Source organism: Ptychodera flava, chromosome 21 (assembly GCF_041260155.1).
Source record: "Ptychodera flava strain L36383 chromosome 21, AS_Pfla_20210202, whole genome shotgun sequence".
NCBI classification, from domain to species: Eukaryota; Metazoa; Hemichordata; class Enteropneusta; family Ptychoderidae; genus Ptychodera; species Ptychodera flava.
The window spans coordinates 29,124,930-29,147,596 of record NC_091948.1 but is presented as its reverse complement, the minus strand read 5'-3'; the positions used below and the strand labels follow the sequence as shown (position 1 = coordinate 29,147,596).

General features: G+C 38.2%; 1 protein-coding gene across 2 annotated transcripts; it reads right to left on the bottom strand.

The window, feature by feature from the left end:
• Window positions 1–225: 225 nt before the first annotated feature.
• LOC139121948 (kinase suppressor of Ras 2-like) lies at window positions 226–10,904 on the bottom strand. Of its 2 annotated transcripts, none has more exons than XM_070687287.1 (12): window positions 10,552–10,904; window positions 7,351–7,437; window positions 6,829–6,914; window positions 5,885–6,448; window positions 5,192–5,261; window positions 4,299–4,406; window positions 3,948–4,109; window positions 3,735–3,831; window positions 3,281–3,408; window positions 2,960–3,094; window positions 2,346–2,556; window positions 226–1,897 (listed from the first exon to the last, which is right to left on the bottom strand). In XM_070687287.1, the coding sequence occupies exons 1-12, from the start codon at window positions 10,590–10,592 to the stop codon at window positions 1,793–1,795; spliced, it is 1,794 nt and encodes a 597-aa protein (XP_070543388.1). In that variant the 5' UTR covers window positions 10,593–10,904; the 3' UTR covers window positions 226–1,792. The 2 variants fall into 2 exon arrangements, with proteins under 2 accessions (XP_070543388.1, XP_070543387.1); XM_070687286.1 differs by lacking the exon at window positions 10,552–10,904 and adding an exon at window positions 7,565–9,368.
• Between the last annotated feature and the right edge of the window lie 11,763 nt (window positions 10,905–22,667).

Here is a 22,667-nt window from a genome sequence, read left to right as displayed (position 1 = left end):
CCACTCATTGCGTACACCCGCATATCACATGAAAAACAGAACACAAATCATCACGCTCACCCCACTAAAACATTCTCAAATCACAGACTTGAACCAAGTCTACTGACTTCACAGCACGATTCCCTTTGTTAACATGTACCATTACACTATGCTACATTTTACTACTCACTTTGCATGTCACAAAACATTACATCAAACTCAAAAACATCACTATCAAACATGTAATATTTCTTAAAGAATGTTCATTTTATTTCTTTGACTGAAGTATCTCATAAGATTGAAACAGAAATACAGGTCTGTGTACTCTGATGTATGTACAATGTCATATAAATAATTTATGTCAAGTTGTCATTATAAATGACAATGCTCATCTTTGGAATTCAAGTACAGAAGAAAAAATGAAGGACATGATTCTCCTTGAAAGATGTCAACAATTTGACACCTATGTGACTTCAATAGCTCAAGATTATTTTTAAGAATCATAATCTTGTCAAAACATTACACAGTTGCATATTATATTTTGTTAAAATCCAGTTAAGCGGTAACATTATATATGTATTAGCCAAGGTGAGGAAATATGATTTTCTCAAATGAGAAAAATGTTGCTTTGACCTTGAATTTCAAGGTGTGATTGCATGTAGCAATAAACTTGATAAGGAATCATGCTTCCGTCAAACGTTCAGTTTGATTCAGCCTTACCGGAAGCCTCCAAACAGGCCAATAGTTTAAAAAAGGCATAAAGTACAAAAATGTTTGGTTACTTTCATCTGATAATAAATTATGATTCACTTACAAAAATTTGGTTGAATTTGTTGTAAAAATCAATATTGGTTTTATAGTACTATACGTATACATATCTACTATTGCATGAGCCCATTGGCCAAGTTGTATTGCAATAATACTGTTTGGTACTCTTAATATTGCACTTGTTTCAAATACCAGTGGTTTTTTGCTTCCTTATGCAAGTTCCAGGTATTTTTCTTGATAAAACGCTGAATGATAATTCACCAGGAAGACTGATTTGAGAATATTGAAAATTCACAGAAAGAGAGACAACAAACAAACAAATCGAGTAACTCAAGCCCAATTGTAAGTCATCACAATCGTTTCACAACTTTTTCTAAAATCTTGTTGATGATGTTCCGCAAGGAACCTTTTTCACATTCAAATTCTTTCTCAGTGTCCGTTAAACATGACACGATCTGGATCATACGATCAAAGGTAAATATGAAAAGTAGTAAAATTGCGACATAAAATGGCGGATGTTTAGTTTTTGATAACATCCAAAACACAACACAGGCGTAAAATTTATACATCGCTAAAGTGAGGTCAGCATGGTTGTAAAATGAAATACCAAAAAATGTAAAGGCATTTGCGATTTAAAGCTAAGTTTTATGGAATCAAAGTTGCACAGTTTGGCGTCCACAGTAACAATGAAATATCTTGTACAAAAATAATGGCATAGAAATGCAGGAGATTGTTCAAAATAGATTTGCTCCTTGTTAAACTTTTGATGTCCTGGAACAGATTTGTAACAGTTTGAAGAATATAGTTATGAATGATATCTCAACACAACAAAGAAGTTGTGTTTGTTATCTTCTGTAATCAACTTGCTACCATCTTAAAATACCCAATTCATTCATATTCAGTGAATTTCCAATGATTTACATCACCAAACCTTTAATTGCACATATTTTAGATGAAGATCTTTGTTTCCTTCCATTTTTTTTTGGAACATAAGTAAGCACCTAAAATTATTAGCACCAGTGGGGAAGCAGAGCGCTGAAGGTCATCATCGCCATTGGCCTCGAAGATGTGTTGGACTTGATAACGATGGCCTTCCAATTCTGTTCAGATTCTCTGGATTTGATTGACTGTGTTTCTTGTGCAAGGAAACCTGTAGAAAGAGAGCAAGGACATTTTACTATGAATAAAAGAGTGCATGTCTGTGAGAGCTTGCAAGGGGCGCCAATAGTAATTTGTATTTGTCAATGTAACAGCCAGGGTCTGTGTAGAACCCTGGATGGCCTTCGCTCATTGCTGTCATTGATGCCATTATAATGAGACCCTGGATAACCTTGAATCAACTGTATTGACCTCACTCTGTGCATTCACTGACAAGCCTACCCTTGACCACATTTTAAATAATCATTATATCTGCGCATAATTGGCATCCATATTTGAATAGCTATTTGCATTGCAAATCTACTGTTTCTTTCCCTCAAAGAATAGTATAGTTCCCTTGAAGCAATAAAATCGTCTTTTAGTCTTTCTGTTGATTTGGAAGTTTGCATCAGTTGTCCTCCTGTGCCAAAATACCTATATTCTCATGAAGAATTACTTACGTTGTGTTGCAGTTCTTTGGCAATATCTGTAAATTTAGGTCTGTCTAACGGTTCGTCTGACCAGCAGTCGTTGATCAAACCCTTGATGTGGACAGGGCAGTCGAGCGGTGACAAAGAAGGCATTTCACCGTTGCAAAATTTCCACATGACAGTGTGAGGATATTCGCCATGAAACGGCCAACTCCCAGAGAACAATTCATACATCACAGTGCTGTATAAAGGAACAGAAATTGCCAATGTTATTTGTCTATTATGTACTCACAAAAGCGTTCAGAGTGTACTACTGCATTGTTGCATGAGCTCTTTCAAGCTACTTTGCGAAAATGTTGTTTAAAATCATTAAATTTATTGAATCTAAAGGCGTTTGCTTGAAATAGATCATAGAATCTATTATTCAGAAATAATGACGGTGAAATCAGCGGCTCTTATGATTGGTCAGTTTTGCTCAGACAGACTGTCACACTTAATCGCTTATTTCAAATCATTCTTCTCTTGGAATTAATGCAATTTAACATTTACTGTAGCTCTGTGCAGCCTTACACAAAAACAAACCATAATGCATGATTTATTTACTCATTATAAAACTGCATATACAAGTAAACTAGAATGCTCACCCAAATGCAAAACTGTCTGTCATTGTGTTGCATGGAGTGTCATTGATAATATCTCCATTTTCAATCTGCAATGTACGCATGATTTCTGGTGCCATATATGTCAGATGTCCCTTAGGCAAGCAGACGACATCATCCCTGTAAAGAATATAACATATTTGGTTGAGTAATTTATAACATAATGCTGCCATATTAATTTTGTGACAACAACAATTTTTTTTGTTCCAGAGGTACTGAACAACATTTTTCACATTTTCAGTATGAACGCCTTCATCATTCTATTATCTTCATTGTTGTTTTATTAATAAGCAGATTTTTAATTACCTGATGTGGTGTTGTTCAACAACATCAAATCCCAGTAGGCACAGCTTAACTTTGCTTTCCATGAAAATGTTCCGGGAGTTTAACTTGCTGCCGACATGAACTCCCATAGCATGAAGATATCCCATACCCTGTGAAAATGACCAAATCAGAGAGTGTTTAAAATATTAAACTGCAATCAGCTGTACCAATATCAATCAATACGTTGTACACGTCTTTCTTTCTACCTCCTTGGGAAAATCAAGAAGGGCAGTCAATTTACAGAACTATCCATAATTTGCATATTCTTTTGTTGTGAAAATATTCTTTTGTTTGGTAATTAACATATGAATAGATTTCATATATCAATAGAGTGATCCACTCTTGCAGATCCCCTTGTGGAGAACCCTGGGCATGGTACGTGTAAATGTTAAGTCAATGATTGCAAACGGCAACTGCAGTTGAATACTATGCCTACCTGAGCTATTTGTCTGGCCACGTTGATTTTGCTTCCGATAAACATTCTTTCTCCCTTCAGGTGAACATGCTCAAATAATGAAGCCCCTTTGTGTTCACTGCAATGAAAAATGAAAGCTTGATTCAGCATGGAATACGCTTCAAGTGTGTTCAGCTTCAGTGAAAAAAAAAGACATTTCTTTTACATGGTGACCTTTGAAGTACTAATATTTACCTTGTAACAACTGCCATGTTGGTTGGTTCAAGGGACACGCCCATAAACAATTCAATATTCTCATGTCGGATTCGGCTCAACACAGCAACCTCTTCAAGAAACTCATTAAAGTTCCTTGTAGCTTGGTAGGTGTGGATGATAACGTCACCATGCCATCGCCCTCTGCAATTTAATGCAAAATACTCTGTTTAGACAAAACTTAAAATGCATTTAGGACAACTAGACATAAACTGAACCATAGACTTCAGAAGAAGCAAGATTTCTACAGTCCAGGACTGGATTCACAAGCCTGTAGACATCACTCTCAGCCATAAAATAACAGTGATTTAAATAACCAAAGTTATTGCATACCTGTAAATAGTTGTATTTTTTCCTTGTTTCAAACGCTGACCAAACTCAAGGTCACTGTAATTAATTTTCCATTCTTGAAGCTTATTGCATATGCTGTCACTGTCGCCACTGAAATGAAAATTTGAAATGAAAACGATTGTCATAAAAAAGGCACTTGCAATAATAAGCTTATAATACTGCCTGGCACAGATTTCTGCATTTGAGTTTTTACGATGTCAATTATGCCGTACTTGCTGAACTCTTGCAGAATAAAGAAGATGCAATGAACAAATAACCAGGGTTGCTATAAATCTAACAAGCTGTATTATCGCGACAGTCATGGTTACCATGGCAATAGCCTTCGAACAGTCGGTCATTCACAGCTGAACTCCAAACGCCCCCAGTGTTGATATCAGTGGGATGAGCAAGGTGATTTATTCAACTCATTTGTTTGGTTGCGGTGAATTTTGAAAACAAGAACATCTATCATTGAATAACTTTTAGTGTGCAATCTTATTTTCCATTTCTATCAGGGTAATTTCTTTTGCTGACTGGCTAGGACTACGTGCATTAAATACTGAACAAGATCACGGCAACCAATTGCTGACATGGCAATGTCATTGTATTAGTCGATGAAACCTAGCTAGGTCCGCAGATAATATTAAATATAAGCTCTTTTTGGTATTTATATACATACCAAATATAAGCTAAAAACTAACTGTCGGTAAAACTTAATAATTTCACCCCCAATAGCAAATTGTCAAAGGTTAAGCAGACCAAGCAAACAGAACCTTGAAGCAATTTTTGTGTGTGCGACAATTGTCAACTTTCCTTGGAGCGGCTTACTTCACATACACTTTTACACGTAAATAGCATGCAACTCTCTTGACATGATTTAGGAAGGAGTGACTTACCTTGGAAACTGCTGTCTGTCAAGCTCTTGTTGCCAATCGTACAGCCCGCTGCTACAGATACAGTCTAATTCTGTTAGTGCGGAATAACAAAGAAAATGTTAGGAATATTATCTTTTGATCTGTTGCGATATCGATCCATATATCTTGTTGATATCACTCGGCCCGGCATCACTAGCATCGACCTATTGCATAATTAATGCGCCATTGTTTACAAAGTTCGGTATTTTCTTGTTTTGTTCAAAGACACCTGCTACCCCTTTGTTCATTTCTTAGGAGGAACTGTGCGGCACGTGTATCTTTTCTCTGGTTTGTGCCAATCACAGGTGGGACCTGAGGGTCACATGACTAGATAATGCATTCCTTTGTTCAGACCAATCAGTCCACACATATGGCCCACCGAATCAACCTAACACAATGCAATGGCAAGCTCATTATGCCACCAGATTGCATTCCAAGGCGTTGTCAAGCCAAAATAGCCGTGTACTCGTCCCTTTAAAATACTGCGATAACAAAAACCCCTTCACTCCCCACTGGACAAAGGATCCAGGCATTCCTGTTGAACCAGCAGTCCTACAATATTATTTGAATGAATGAACTACTTCGACGAGTAATGCTTGTAAAGAAACAAAAGAAAGTGAGGGTAGGAAAGCCAGTGGTAAGCTTTCAAGCAGCATTCAAAACAAAGAAACCCACCTTCACTGTTAAACGTGGGCCACGTCGAACAAAGATGCAGTTTTCCAGATTGCTTAACCTTTGGTGGACAACTTCGAGTCGCCGATAGATTCCTTGTCCGAGTTGCCACACTTCGAAGATCTTTGTTTGTAGGGGGCGTAGTGAAAACCATTTCTTGGTGATTGTCGTACAGGGCCCTTGGACAGATACATGATTCAGTCAAGCAGGTACAGTTTTGGTGTGGTATAGACGCAACGCTGCTCCTAGGACAGGAACAGTAGCTTGACGAATAAGATGATTGGCTCCCGTGATCTCTCAGTGAAGTTAAATTTAAAGGTGTGTGAATACCGCTATCGACGAAGACCTCATCGTTCATAGAATCGTTAAGTACTGTACAATCTGCCGAATCGTTGGCACTATTTGCACTGCTCTGTACACATCTTGCAGAATCATCTTCACCGAACGCTGAATCTGTGACTGATGTTGGCATAGTGGTGAATCCCCCGCAGCTGGCCTTAGCAGAGTTCCGCTTTCTCCTCTCGACTGACGGGACCCACTGTCGAAGGCGTTGACTCGCCCGTGCCGCTATAGAAGTAGAGAAATGGGAAGCTTTAGCGATGAAGTGTGTCGGTCTTACCATCGTCATAAGTGTGACTGAGACTAAACGAAGCTCACATTTTATTTTATAGTGTTAGTTCAAGTTTAAACATGGCATAAACTCCCAGTCGCTGCGAATTGTTATGAGACAAAAGCCAAGAAACATGAACATACGCACACAAAGAACGGATTAGAAAGACGGATCGGTCATGTCTCAACTCGTGCTGTATTTTAATAACTCGGAAGTAAACGAACGGTGCTGGGGAAGTTGTATGGCTTTTTTTATCCACTGACAAAAAGAAAACGGATGATGCATATTAGAAGCAGTATTTTCTGTTAAAATATGGTAATATAGGGATTTTCTGTACCTGTAGCGGAAGCTACTTGAAGAGCCTGTACAACATGCTGACATCGATGTTGAGAAACTTTAGCACATTTGCGGTGACATTTAAATCTGAAAAGAGAAAGAAAATTGGATTTGGATATAAATCAGATCTAAATGCACTATACGGCTATATAAGTCCACATCCGTAAACAAGCACCCGGTACCCATATTCCTTATATATGTTCGATCACAACATGTTTTGTACGTCGATCCGTGACGACCTTCAACCTCGGGCCTTCAACTGCCGACCCCCGTACACATACACATAAGCTCTGCTGTATGTGTTCAGCGCCCGCGCATACATGTCTTCACTTTATCGTGTCCTTCATGATTTCGAGTGGAATTCCTTTTCAAGTGGCTAAACGTGGAATACAAACATGCGAAAAAAACAAGCACTTTGTTTAACCAGGACGTTTCTGAAAAACCGTTACCGTTCACGGTGGATCTCTTTACGACGCATTACACAAACACACAAAAACAGTTATTTCTGTTACGAGCAGCTTACCTGCAGTCTTTGCATCGGAGACCGACGAATAGCATTGCCTTCTGGCAGTGATCACATCGCTTGCTGGTAAGCAACTTTCGTGAATACCTGTGTAATGAAGGGAAATAACAAAACATTAGAAAACAAAGGATAAAATAGCAAGAATGTGAATATCTATGTACACAGTTTGGCCTTCTGAAAAAATCACAGGTGCGTTTTTCCAAAATGTACTTACCGATGCATTGTCTGCATTTTTTGTAACTGTTGTTCGGCAATTTGACATATCTGTGCCAATTTCGCTAACGGCAGACTTGTTTTACCCGCCTCGATGGCCACACGACTGGCAAATATGTTGTGACTCCTGAAGAGCATCTTTGAGAGCTACTACACTACGCGTGTGTTCAGTGTTACTGCTCGGATGGTATGAATACCAACGCATAATACTGACCTTCAAGTAAAGCCTACGTAGGTGTTAACCGGCGATTCAGTGGCACGCGACACGCGACCGCACCAGGTTAGCCAATCAGCGCAGTTGTCATTGACAGCTGTGACACGTGAATGTAGAATAGATAATTCCAAGACAATGCAGCGAGAAACCAAGACGCTGCTGGCACGCGACTCTTTCTTATGTAAACGATTACTGACAATGCGTTATCAGGCGATTTCTGAGAGGCGCCTCACGTCTTTAGATATACCCTGGCGGTACCACAAAAGACGCCCCACCGACTTGTTAACAATAATTGCGATTCTTTTGATCGACCGTCCTTTGTGTATTGTGCCAATAGTGAAGACTTGACTTGATAAGAACTTGGAGGTACAAGCAAGGAAGATAGAAACAAAACAAAGACTTCATTAAATGTTGGCATTCCTTGATATATATTTTGCTTTACTGTTCTGTTCCTTGCACACTCGTAGCCGAGTTCACTTACACCATGACCTGTCGATCGAAACTAACTTCGGACCATGGCCAGACGAAACACGTGTCAAGAGTTCATGAATTCAAGGGCTATAGCCTACAGACAATTAAGCGATGCGATGCAAAAAATGCCCCGGAATTTCTTTTGATACGGGTTGTTTCAGCGTAACCTGAGGATTACAATTACTCGAGCGTTAATAAATGGCGACTGCGCAGAGATTTCTTTTTCATAAAATTATCAATAACCATCTCGCAGTTTTCTGAATCATGAGAAGAGACCGTAAGATCAGACTACTGGAAAGTCAATGCCCAGCCATGCTGTTAACAGTTAAAGGGACAAGTACAGACGGTGGTGATCGATCGAGTCATTGGTATAAATCATGCTTTGAACCCAACTCTTCCTTTGTTTGCTGTCCGTAAGCATTGTCGGCAATTCAGTCATTTCTTCTGGAAGATGCGACCTCGCTGATTTTGCGAGTGCCTTTGAGGGGAAATAGAAACCGACTCGTGTGGCAGATACCATACCGCACACATGTGCCAAATATAAAACACGGTTATATACTTTTTAGTGGGCGTTATTTCGTATTAAATAGATTTCCAAAGAATTCGTTGAAGCATGTCTGTATGAAACCTACGGGAGAAGAACGCAAAAAAGGCTGCGGTTTCTATTTAAAAATCATTTCCCATTGGCATTGTACATTTTTAAACACCAACTCGCCGGAGAATTATATGTTGAATCCACGAGTCACGAATAACGAATCTTGGGAATATAAACATAAATTTGCATTTAATATGCGTGTCAATAATCTTATCCTAGCCGCGAACTAGATCGAGTTCCCCGATGCAGTGTAGGCTCGAAACCACGTCGATGAATTTGTTTAATTCTGGGAAATTTACACCCCTTGTGATTAAATCGGTCCTCTCAAAAATTAGCGACAGATGACAAGAGTAAACCAATTCGCATAGAATGTCGTCAATGACATGCTGCCATCATATACATTTATACAGAAAACGTGATACTAGACTGTTGTCAGGTCAAGGTGAACACAGGGCATGCGCATAAATCTGTAATAGTCGCATTCGCGTTGTGACTAGTCTCTGATACTGTGGCAGTTTTCACATACGTTATATGAGTAAAGGTTGAAGAGAATAGAGATAAAGAGTTCGCCATACATGTAAACCTGCTACGTACAAGCTTGTTATAAAATACTGTGATCTTAAATGGCATCAGGAACGAATGGTAATTTTCACATGCGCAACAAAGACAGCTTGTCACCATCAACCTCCAAGCCTCGTTTGTTGAGTAACCGTGCCAAGTGTGCATTTTTAGGTACACACTAAAGAATATGAAATTTCGCGTACTTTGCGAATTCATCCAGTAATTTCTTAATGCGGTCGAAACATTTCCATCGGTGTTCACGTGTTAAATGTTGCATAAATTTAAAAACAAGTGGAAACATCCCAACATAAACGGAAATAAAAATATTAATGTTACACATTTACATGTAATCCACAGCGTGACAGACGTGCTCACGCAAACTTACATAAGAAAGCGCCCATTTAGGTTGTCGACAAACAACGATCGCCCTCAACACATTTTCATTTCACGATTGACGGTGGCCTGTTAATTCTACGAACTGAACGTTGTATGATCGGCCATTCATCAATAGAGCTTTTGTTTCTCTTGTATCTGCCGTTATTTAAATATCTTTATCGGTAAATCAATACGCATCATAACGGCACAGCCTGTGCACTGCAAACCTACAAACTCAACCATGCGTATGGATAAGATACTGACCTAATTTTGAAAAAAATCATACTTCGGATTGCTATCTTATTCTATATGACATGAAATGGCGATCTCCTAAGTTTACAAAAGGTTGACCATATGCAGAGCACATTATAATTGTAGTAGCTTATGAATATTAATTAATAAATGCACATCTGAGTACCTGGATATTCACCGTCACGAGCAAAGAGCCACGCCGGCTGTATGCCAACACAGCCAAAATACTAGATTTTATCTCGTGTTCAGGTCCTGTCGGATCGGCGAGGTTAAAGATTAACCAGGACGATGAACAATGATTTTATTCTTTAGCAGTGAACTGTGGTACGGTGACCGCGAATAATAAAATGGACTCCACACAAACAATAAATCGACTGTGGCTTACACATCTAGATATTAAATAAGCCTCGGTTTGCTTTTATAATTGCGTGCAACGTTCGAGTTTGAAATATCAGAGTCGGATTTTTATATAATTACGTTTCATTTCGAGTTGGAATATTGAAAAATATAAAATACTCACTGGTGATTCATTCTCAACACGGTTTTCTTCTCACTCTCCATGGTCTGAACACTTGCTGGCTGAGTATATTTAAACACTGGCTTCCAGTTGCCTTGATTGTAATATAGTCAGGAAATGTTATTCTCTTTCAGCCCCGCTAATCCTAGCATTTACGCCGTTCAAACCATCTACGCGACATTTCTTAGCAAGCTTGTTTCCCACAAATGAAAATGGATACTCCCTTCTAAATGTGCAGACCAACTAGCTACTAATATTATTGCAAGCGGCCGGCAGACCTCGGAGAGTGCTGCGGCCCAGCACTGCACTGCACTGCGCTGGCAACTATTTCAGCTGAGCAGCCCTCAATTTAACCTAATTTGAATATTCATGAACCGGGCACGCGACCAGTACTATTATTGTATGTACTCGTAGCACTTGATAATAGCCTTTGTCGGAGCTACCAATAGCAAGCGCGTATAACATGATTGCCAAGTCATTCGGCCCGGCGTTATTTGCATAATGCTACCAGTACGTAGCTGAAGAACAATATAACCCGGTGCATCAATGAGTTATTTTTGTGTTGACGACAACTTGGCAAGATGCTACCACTAGACAATTGTAATGTGCCATCTTCATTTCTTTGTTTTATCTCAATAACCAAACAATCATTTATGAGTGTGCTAAGGTGATGCCGTTCCATTCAAACAGATGCTGGTCGTACGAATATTCTCGATAGTCTGAAATTATGGAGATTGCTTTGCCACAGACCTCGAAAGGGATTTATTCCAATCTCAATAAAATGACTAAATATGTAGGCCCACACACGGATAACTTCGGAATTACAATGTAAAATGTCAGAGCGATATGCAATTACTAGGGAGACAGTAACGTTTGTAGCTTCAATGAGTATAGAAACAAGACTGATCTCGATCATTCATTTCTGCCAAAACACTGAAGGATGTACGTGTCCTTTTGTTCAACTTTTGTGAATTTGAGGCAATGATTCATGGGAATTAAATCTGAATTCGCTTACCACAAGTCTTTGTTCTCAGGGAGAAAATGAAACAATTGACTCTAACAAAAGGCACACCATACAGATATATACGCTATCTTTTCTGTAGCGATATAAACGTCTACTATCCTTCGAATTTCGTTTTGTTGAAACAATACATGGAAATAGTATTCTAACTCATTATTTGGATTCGTTTAATTACTTTGACGTTTTTCTGGTACAAATATTTTTTCGAGGGGAGTACGCTATTGAACTGCAGTTTCGATTTATTTTAATCAGTTTTTGTAAATGCATTCTCGACGTGCTGCAGTATACAGACGCCGGGGTGAAAACAAATAGATTATTGATCTCACATACAAAGATTACCTATATTTTGTTTACATCACAATACACACATTAAATAAAGTCTCCTTTATCCCGTTAGACTGTGGAAGAAGTAACAGTCATAACAAGGAGGTGGACTGCCTACATATATTAGACGATGTGTCATTTCTTGAATAAACATCAACTCGGAGAGCAGAGAAAAAACTATGAAAACGACTCATTGTTCAATATGCAGCCATTGGTTGCATTCACTAAACTTTGACGAATCCCTCCAGCTCCAACTGTTTATGCAAAACCTTCCGTATACCGATTATCTTGCATAAGTGTAGAGAAATAAAATATGTGTATTGTTACATACACAAAGCCATGTTTCTGAAGTTATAGCTGATTCATGCATTGAACCATTGATCCTTGGAACAGACTCGAACACAGAGAACAGCGAGCATAAGACAAATTTCTTGCAAATACATGGATTAATTGCCCAAAGCATAGGTAGTAGGGATTGCGGTGTCTTGTCCACCAAGACATTGTTTCTAATCCCCCTACCCCACATACACACCGTGTTTCTAATCATGTATCTGAACCAGACTCGACCCTTCACATTTCTACAAGCTGTTGCCTCCAGTACAAGAATGTACATGAAACATAGACATAAGTAAACAGACATTCCACACAACTGAGAAATAGTCATGTTTGCACTGGGTAGAATCTATGACATAGAATTTTTAAACTCTCTGTTTTGCTTTGTTTGTTTGTTTGTTTTTCGATAAAACTGTTCAACATATTCATGCATGACATACCAAAGCAATACAAAATATTTTAATACTTCTAAAGTTCAAATGCTATAGCAACTAACCAGTTACAAAAGTTCCCGAAGACGTTATTTTGCTGTCCGATCGGATGATTTATTTTTTATAAACTAAAACCATAAATGACATCAGTACAAACTAGCGCGAGTGGCTGAAGTGATCCCACCTTCACCTCAGTAGAAAAAAAAAAATAAATATATATATATATATATATATATATATATATATATATATATATATATATATATATATATATATATATATATATTATTATTATTATTATTATTATTATTATCATTCATCCAACAGTCAAACCCAATTGCAGGATGAGGTACCCATAATCTAGTACCAATGGAGCAATGAGGAGTAAAGTGCCTTGCTCAGGGGCACAACACCGTGCCAAAATCTCGAACTCATCGACCTTTGACAGTGACCCCGTTACTCTGGACCTACAGGGTCTCGAACTCACCATCCTCCGATAGTGAGTCCGGTACCCTAACCACTGTTCCAATAATTAATAAGTAAACTGTCTGCAGGGAGTAGTTCAAACCAATAATTTGTGTTTTAATATCATCTCCATCGATGCAACTGCTAAAAAATGCATGTACAAACATCTGTGTGAATTTGCCAACAGCTTCAACTCAGAAATGCCTGATAGACCACAGGGGCTAATATTATCGTGTATGATCAAAGTTTATGTAGTGAACGCAACTGTTTCACCTGGTCGATTTAATATAAGGCAGGGCAGCGCTGAATGCCAAATTTTGAAGGGTGAGTTTGACAAGCCATCTCTGAAGCTATCAAGGAAAGCTTTCTTTGATAAATGAGGTGTGGATTCAAGCGTGTAAACCGAGAAACTGAATTAATAATGGCAGTTTGTTAAGCTACCACGTTTCAATTATAACCATTTTGATATCAAATTAGTAACTTTCAACGAAGTGTACTTTTTTGACTAAGTGTGAAGTTAATTCACAGTGTAAGATGGCAAGAATGGGTTTAAAATATTATTCATTTACCAACAAATGTTAGCACGGTAACACATTCGTACAAGAGTTCATCAACGCTTTAATATTAATGAAAATATTTATTGAGAGGCTTAAAGGTAGAGAAATACAAATATTATGTCAATTTTACCATCACATAGTGTCATGGTAACCATAGAATGACCTTATATTTTGAGAACAGCGTGAAATCTGTGATAGTTCTTTGCGAAAACCAACATGCTGTTTCCAGGTTGACGTTGTAGTCAAGGAAAGCTGGAGTCACTGCAAATCGTACATGTGTTGTAAAAGTAAATTGTGAGCTGTCCGTTTCTCTCTCGGAAACAAGTCATTGCCTTGTTTTAAATTTACATATAAAGTGAAAGGAAAGCGTTAGACAAAAATGTCAACTTGTATTTAAGATTATGAAAAGCCGTCTCAGAAATTAATTTTGTTCAAAAGTGGCTTGTGCAAACCACTACAGCTTTCCTCCAGACGTTTTCACAGTACTTTTTTATCCATAAGTTCATTGCTTTATCATAACATGTTATATTACTTTCTTGAGAAATAGCTTGTCTCAGAGAGGGTCATAGGTCATTTGCGTTATATTTTGTAGGCGCTTTGTGTTGTTTAATATCTGCGGTAACTTTGACTATTATTGCACTGGTCGATTTTTGTGTACCAATACTCCTTCTAGCTCTTAATATGAGAATCATTGAATCATTATGTTATCACATACACGAATTCGATAGATAAAAGGGTGCATACTTGTTTGTTACTTTTTATTAACAGTCGTGCTTTGCTGAAATGCAAGCCATGATAGGTTTTCGGAAGGTATTGTCCAAAAAAATACCAAGCGTTGACGGTCGCTATTGTGACGTCACAGTCGTGACCGACTGTGTGCGTTGACCCTATGAAAGCTGCAGACGCAAACGTACTGATTTTATTGCTCAGCAATTTTAGTCTTTTCTATAACATTTTCAGTGACTCCAAATTTTAGATTAGATAACCCCCATTTATGAATGATTGTAGGGTGGGCGTCAAAGCAAACAAGATATTTGTTAACAAAAGACATTGAGAAAAATAACGATCTGTAACTTGCGTGAGAGAAAGTGCAAGCTTACAGGTCAACGAATACACGTTGACGATGAATTCAGAATAGGGAATTTCATTTCACAAAAGAGGAAGCATTGATGCTATATGTTGTTTTAAACAGACCCTAAACGGATGGTGGAGTGGTCGCTATTTTAGGGAAATCTCTATGATGAAGAAAGGACGAGGAGAGATTTACAAAATTAGGTGAATTATACATGCTAAGATTTCTATGGCCAGTACACTGCCAGCAACTTAATTACGATTACATTCACCGATGGCGATGCAGTACAGTTATTAGTATTATGACTCAAAATAGTTTATTTTGGCTAGAAATATTATTTTTACCATTTTCGATTAGATACAGTCGGTTGGTATGCGTTACATGAGGATGCGAATGTTTGAGTACATAGGAAATGTGAAGTTAAAATGGTCATAAAAATGTAAATGAGCTTGAGACAATTTTCAGCTTGGAAACTAATTATTTATGAGTTATCAAATGCTGTATGAATCCAACAAAAAGTATAAAAAATTGATTTTGTAGTATGACCGACATTATAAATGTAATATATGGTTGTACGTTTGTCAGCCCGCAGTACTTTTTATCACGACATGGCTTTCATCTTTGCAACATCCAAGTATCCAGTTAACCTGATAGGGCATTGCACATTGTTATTGATCAGTCATGTGGAAACAAATTAGAATTTACATCACCCTACTCTGATCATTTATTGATGCATGGACCTGATGGAGAAACCGCCACAAATTTGAAGATCTTATTCTGGGTTGTTTTTTCAGTGCTTCATTGTACGGTGTAAAAAGCAAAATTAAGATGCTTCGAGTGACAAGTCACATAATCGCTCAAAAAATAAAGTCTACGCCGGTGGTTTTCGTAATTGTCCTCATTTTGAACCACGCGTGTACATATTTTACTGCTAGACGTATTGTTCGCATCGGTGTGGAGGGTCGTTTTCCGAAGGGCGATGGAAATTTGATGTAACAGGTAACAATGCAACGTTTTGTGAAGTACCTGGGGAGAGGCGAGTGACGGCAAGTATTTTCGGTGGTAACGAACCTCCATCCTTGAAAGAACGTACATAAACATTTACAAATCTCCAAATCGTCTTAGCTTTTCATTAATTTCTCCTCTAATGTTTCCGTATTGGTCAAATAGATAACGGGTGTTATTTAAAGAGTCCGCCGTATATCTGTTGTAACAATTATTCTATCGTATATGTTCAATTTCAGATGCCTTTCTATCAGATTATTGATTTCAAGTCATTGAGAGTTGAAGGTCACATGAAGGACAGCATGGAGTTATTAAGCCACGTCTCAGTTGATTTGCAAGGACGCATACATGTATCTTTTTCTCTTGTACTACTCAGGCGTACAAGCTGTATTCCGTTGTTGGACTGGGAAGAACCTTGAATGGAAAAGTGGCACCAGGATTTTCCTGGAAAAAGTGAAGTATTATAAGTGTTTATTGATTGCATGCAAATAGATATTGACGTCGTGAAGAGTTCTGTAGCTTTAGGAATCATCAGGCGGGTGGAAAGATACAACAGGGGAGATTACACCAGGATATAGAGAATTGTTTATTTTTTACATGTAGGGACATATATCTTGTTTCCCAGGGAAACATGGCAATGTCCCCATACGTAAAAAGTAAAGTATAATGCAATTTCGTGAACCATTTTCCATTATCAATACCATTACACACACGGTGGACTTGATGTCAGACGTGTGAGTGCAGTGAAAGATCCAGTAATAAACGGATATTCTTTAAGAGAAGGTTTTCACAAGAGGGTCCCAATTTTAGTCTAAAATAAAAAAATCAAAAGGTAGATTGCCAAATAAAAACTATATTCTAACATAAGCTTATTAGAGAAAGACCTATTCCTACTCAATATGACTCATTCGTATCGTTTTAAATCCTACCTCTTTGTTCAAATTAATGAAATTCAAAAACACGACACAGTTTTGAGACCCAAACACCAAAAGATTGTACTATATTTCGTTTTATTATTCATTGATAAGACTCGCACCAACCAGATTACAGATTTCCTTATAAACATGCTGCTCAAGCTAAAGGAAAATATGATGTGAGTTGTACCATGGGAAAAAAATGCTCGCGCAACGGGGGAAATTCGTCTGTCTTTGGCATTGTTCGTTTACTATGGCTACGAAGGTAAAAAGACCGATACTACGTGATATGCATGTGCTAAAAGGTCCCTGAACTTCTGTATCTCATCTGCAGAGTAAAGTCTTTTCAAGAACAATCGAATTCATCATCGCATCTTCCAGATGAGGTTAGAGTATCTTTCCATCATCAGCTCATGTCAGAACAGGCCTTCACAGTTTCATTAGTTGGCAATTGGTGTTTAAAGTTTTTTTTAGCAAGCATTCAGGGGGGATAACTTAATCTCAAGGATGAGACGGTTAGTTAGCGGGTTTTGAAAACTTGTGAACGTGTTGCATTGAACTCGTAGAGCTTGTTATCACGCACTCTTTACTGTCTTCTGTTTTTCACACTGAACACGCAGTGTCTTGTCAAATCTCCGCCAATGTAACAGCTTCCCCACTTGCTGACGACGCTTATTAATATTGAAAATGGGAACGTCTTATTTCAAACAGATCTTTATGCATTGAGAGTTAAGTGTTGTGTTTTCATACCACGTTTAAATATTTACGAACGCATGGGAAAAGAAACATGTATAAACTCATCAAACGTTTGTTGCCCTTCAAAAATCGCTGCGCATGTGAACAAGCAGTGCATGAAAATTACATACACATTTAAATCCACCCATGGTCCCTCCCAAAGTGCCAGAAGTGCAATGGCTTTGCTCACCTATCACACCAAAGGGGGAAACTGCTCGTCAGTAATTTAACCGAGGAGAAGCTGTGTTATCTGTGATTCCGTGCATTTACTTGGCAAGCTTTCGAAATGCCAGTTAGCTCGGACGCCCTTGGATGCATGCACTGTGCAGAACTGTTACATCAAGGGTAGCGATATAATTTACATAATCTACCCAGGGATGAACCAGAAAGATGGTCTTTCTATGTACCCTGTGCACAGAGTGAGCACACAAAGGCGAGATTTCAGCATATCTTAATCCAGATTGAAGAAATTTACTGAAAATTTGATGTTTGCGGCAATGGATTTTGCTGAACACCTTGGTCCATTACATGAAAACTCCCTAGATATCGTCAACCCTGGACCTTTAAATACGTTTTTTAAATGGCCATCTACCACACCCCTTTGTTCTGTTGTATGTGTTGTCTTAACCCTAACCCTAGCACGTCCATTGTCTCACGATTGTGACAGTTGTGATTGCTGTTCACGCCTAACGTTTTGGGTCTTCTCCTCCTTTATAGAGTTTGTTGGTAATTTCTTGCAACGACGGTAATGAAACAATGCGAGCTCTATGTGAGAAATGGCAAATGCTCGGACATGTGTAAGGGCAGGAGAATAGAATGGAGACCACATTGCTAAACGAGTGGCTTTCCCCATATTTAACAGTGAAAGGATTGCACATTCATTATTTCAGAGAACGACTAGCAATAGTTGTTCGAGTTTCAATGTCCCTACGCAGTTGTCATTGAGTAATATTATGTAGGTACCGGGTTCGTTGGTCTGCATTGGGCTGTAGTATTCAAAAAAAGGTTTGTGTTACAGCATGAAGGTACGATCGACTCGGAGTCATATATGTAACTTCCATGGTTATTTTAATAGCGTTTTAATTTCACTTTATAGGTACTACTTTAAGGGAACGTATATATCCGTCATATAGTTTTCCCGTCGAGATAAATGACCCTGTCAGTCATGAGGGATGTTTGTTCAGCCTTCCTTGAGGGAAAGTAAAAGTAAATTTATGCTGACCTTCAGTTTAAAATTTAGAGATGTACAGGGCGCATGCGTGGAGTCGGCAAACAAAAGCAAACGCATTACGAAAAGACTTTTCATGTATTGTTTTATTCAAATGTATAATACCGGCACTTTATTTCTACGTACTTCTCCGATTTTACAGTTCTATGGTTTCAATCACATCGAAGGGTAATTGAACGACTATTTGTGTTAGTAGAAGTCATTCTGACTTTCCCGTCTAGTTACACTATTCCTAAGATATGCGAACTCTTAGAAGTAGGAAGTTGCTGGAACAAAAGTAATACAAATTTCAGCACAACAGAAAGATGAAAATAGCTACTCATTGCAAAATAGTATTCGAAGTTGTCCCCTTTTGGTGGTCTGTAACGCATTGGACACATGTAAACCACATGTGTGTTCGTGGGTAAGCTCAGCATACGATATTGCAACTTTCTCTTATACCCCTGAGACTCAACGACTTTCAGGAAGGAAGACTTTCTTCTTTTCAAAACACTACCAAGTGAAAAATCACCAGCGAAACTGGTGGATTGCCATTCCCGTATTTTTTCTTTTTCTTTTAGTATTGCAGGCGGATGAATCAAACTCGAAGAATCTCGTTTATTTACGCATGTACCCATCAAGTAGTTAAAGTCCCACTAGCCATACCTTTTAGCATTATTTTTATGATTTTTCTTTCAAGCGAAAATAAGTTTGTGAGAATGTACTAATTTAGGTGTGTATACACTTATTATGAACTACCCACTGGGACTGTATGTGCAATTTTGAACGAGATAAAGATTGTGCATATGTTCACTGAAATCTTCACATAAACTGCATAGGGGTGAATGATATTCAACTGTTACATTGTATGTTCTCTTTCCTTTGTCACATTACTAATTTTCGAAAATGGCGGGAAATCAAAATGACGGTTAAAATTTGAATTTGCGGTACTTGTCAAATGCTTCACCAAGGAATGGTTTCGTAATGCAGTAAAAGTCCACATCCCTTCAGAGAGTAGAATTCAGCGAAAACCAGGAGAGAAGATAGGAAGATATTTTAAGGTCACCAAATTTTAAGAGTCACAGCTAGTGGGGCTTTAAAATGTTTAAGGCTCATATTGCCCCCTTTTTTCAAAATATTTGTAGAGAAATACATAGGCTAATCCACGTAAAACACGAAGACATAGCAGTACAATGATACCGGTACCCCTGTAGTTTTCAAAGACATAGAAAGATACATGTTGTCTCATATTCACGGTTCCTTAAAAAAAACTATCATTCTAAATTGTCAAATGTATATATCATCTTCGAAACTTCTAGGCTAGTGACGTAATGACTATGACAAATGACAGTGTTGCGGAGGCTACAGAATTGAAAATATGAACATGTTATTTCAGCACCAGCACTTCAAGTTCAGAAAGCTTTCGGACATCTGTCAAACACATATGCCCAACCATGGAGGTATTTTTTAACCATTTACAAGTCACACTTTCACACATCCTGGTTCAAGTTTGCACTCGCTCTAGATTCAAACTTAAAACCATCGGCCCAGACAGATTTAGGGATGGGGATGGGGTGAACTTGTGTTTTTAAGGTTGTTGCAAAGAATGTGTCACCATGCATGTGAACCACATTCATGATCCAATTCATAGTCACCTTAACAATCGATCACCCTGGGACCCTCGATCCAGGGTCTTTGATCCAATCCTAGGCCAATAGACCCAAATGCGTAGCATATCATTAGGCCCCTATCATGCGTTCACATGTCAAGTACGACCCACTCTGCAACGACTCATGGTTTCTCGCACCATCCGTTGCATTCACAGAAGCATATACCGTTTACTAGGGTCTCTGAGTCAAGGGAAGAATTCTTTCCGCAACAAAAGACATATAGCACAGGAATAATTGCCAAAATTTAGCTATCAATTCAAAGTCGCGTGGACAATCAGAGGTTTTTTTTGCCTTAGTTTCAGCATAGAGCAAAGCTCCTCGACCGGTCTTAGTGTCGGCGGTATTTGAGACATATGACATTCGAAGTCAATGAGGTCAACGATTGAAACAAATATTCATGACATCTGTTGATGTAGCTGCAATAATGTAGCCCTTGGTTGGTGGGGATTGGGCTTCTGTCGTGCGGCTCGCGCCTTGCCCCAACCAGGTGGGCAAGGCGCGAGCCGCACGACAGAAGCCCAATCCCCACCAACCAAGGGCTACAATTATTGCAGCTAATGGTGATGTTGCAGTAATCGGTGGAAATCCATGTGGTTGCAGTAGTTTGCACTCCTTCTCTGGCGTAATTGGGGTCGGGAATAAGCGGCATGGCCTACCCTGGATTGAAGAAATATGCCAGGAATGAATCTTTAAAAATTCACAAAAGCCGATCTTTCGCATATTTAGGGCACAATTAGAATTCGCAAATATTCAACTCATGCATAGGCAAAGTAGGAATTATCCTTTTCCCATCGGAAAGATAAATTACTAGTAAGGGTTTGTAAAAGTGGGAAATTTTTTATCCATTCTTCTGACATATTTTGACTCGAAAGCATTACAGTAGATATAACAATATTTAAAGAATAGGATATTGTAGTAATGTTGGTTAATCAGCAAATTTAAGCTCATCTAGCTTTCTTTTCTTTCTTTTTATATTTTGCAATTCATTTGTTTTTATGGGTAATTTGTAATATAATAATTACAAATTTCAGCTATAAGGCGCCTAACACTTTCAATAAATCTTTAAAAAATGATCGTATTCTCCCAAATTATATATCCTGTGAAAGAGGGATAGTGCATTTGAGATGGTTTTGGCGCCATAGAAGCTTAATACCAGTATTTAAACCAGTATTTAGTACTGTTTTACAATTTCAAGATTTCTTAATAACTTGGCAATCAAGGATTTCAGTTTTCCCGATCGTAAATTATCAGGTACTAAGCTTATCAGTGAGGATCAATGCAATCGGTTCAGCTTATTGACATAATTAGTGACAATTCAGGGCACTCTCGACAGACGAGGCAGGCCAGATGGTCCCTAATCGAGGTCAGTCAGGAAGATGGCCGGAATATACATCGTCGGGAATACACCTCTACAAATATCTTCAAAATTGCGTACATTAAGGTTTTTTGAAACCGTTTCTGTGTCATCTTCTTTATAAATTCATTCCGGGAGAGGGGGGGGGGGGTGCTCACTTCCAAATTGAGTAGAATTGAGAATAGACAATCCGAAAGACAAATCACAAATTACAATTTTCCGTCAAAGTCTACATTTTTATCAACATTACCTCGGTCAAAATTCTATATAGGGCGACGAAAGGGGATCAAAACCGCGGCGAATAAGGTAAGGTAAAGACTTTGTTGAAATCGTATCCCTTTTGGGATCTTGATATATAAATACAATAAAGGTTCGATCAACAACTACGACAGAACAACAGCAACAAATTAGGCCTCAAAGGGGAGAGAGAGAGAGTGTGTGAGAGAGAGAGAGAGAGAGAGAGAGAGAGAAGAGAGAGAGAGAGAGAGAGAGAGAGAGAGAGAGAGAGAGCCCATATATATAATATATATATATATATATATATATATATATATATATATATATATATATATGCTGCAAAATTCAATACAGCCTAAAGTTAGACTGTATTGAATTTCGCAGCGCATACTTTGTTCTTTTCTGCAAATACTATCAACAACAACAACAACAATAATAATAACAACAACAACAACAACAAATTTACAGAGTCCAAATATATTTTTATGTTTCTCCATTTTTAAATACTTAATCATCATCATCATCATCATCATCATCATCATCATCAATATCATCGGAGATTGAGGACCCTATGCTGTAACGTGAAGTTTGCTGAAGTTTGTTTGTAAGCTTATGTTTTTGACATTTTAATACATGCGCACAGACTTGGAGCAAGTCAAGGCCTATCATTTCAAAGAGCTATATTTTCTCAAAAGTTTGTCATACTCTATACTTGTCATTTTGGCGGACAGTCCAAAACAAAACGTTACACTAGATAAAGTCGGAGTTTCCTGATCAACGAAGGTTCACAAACT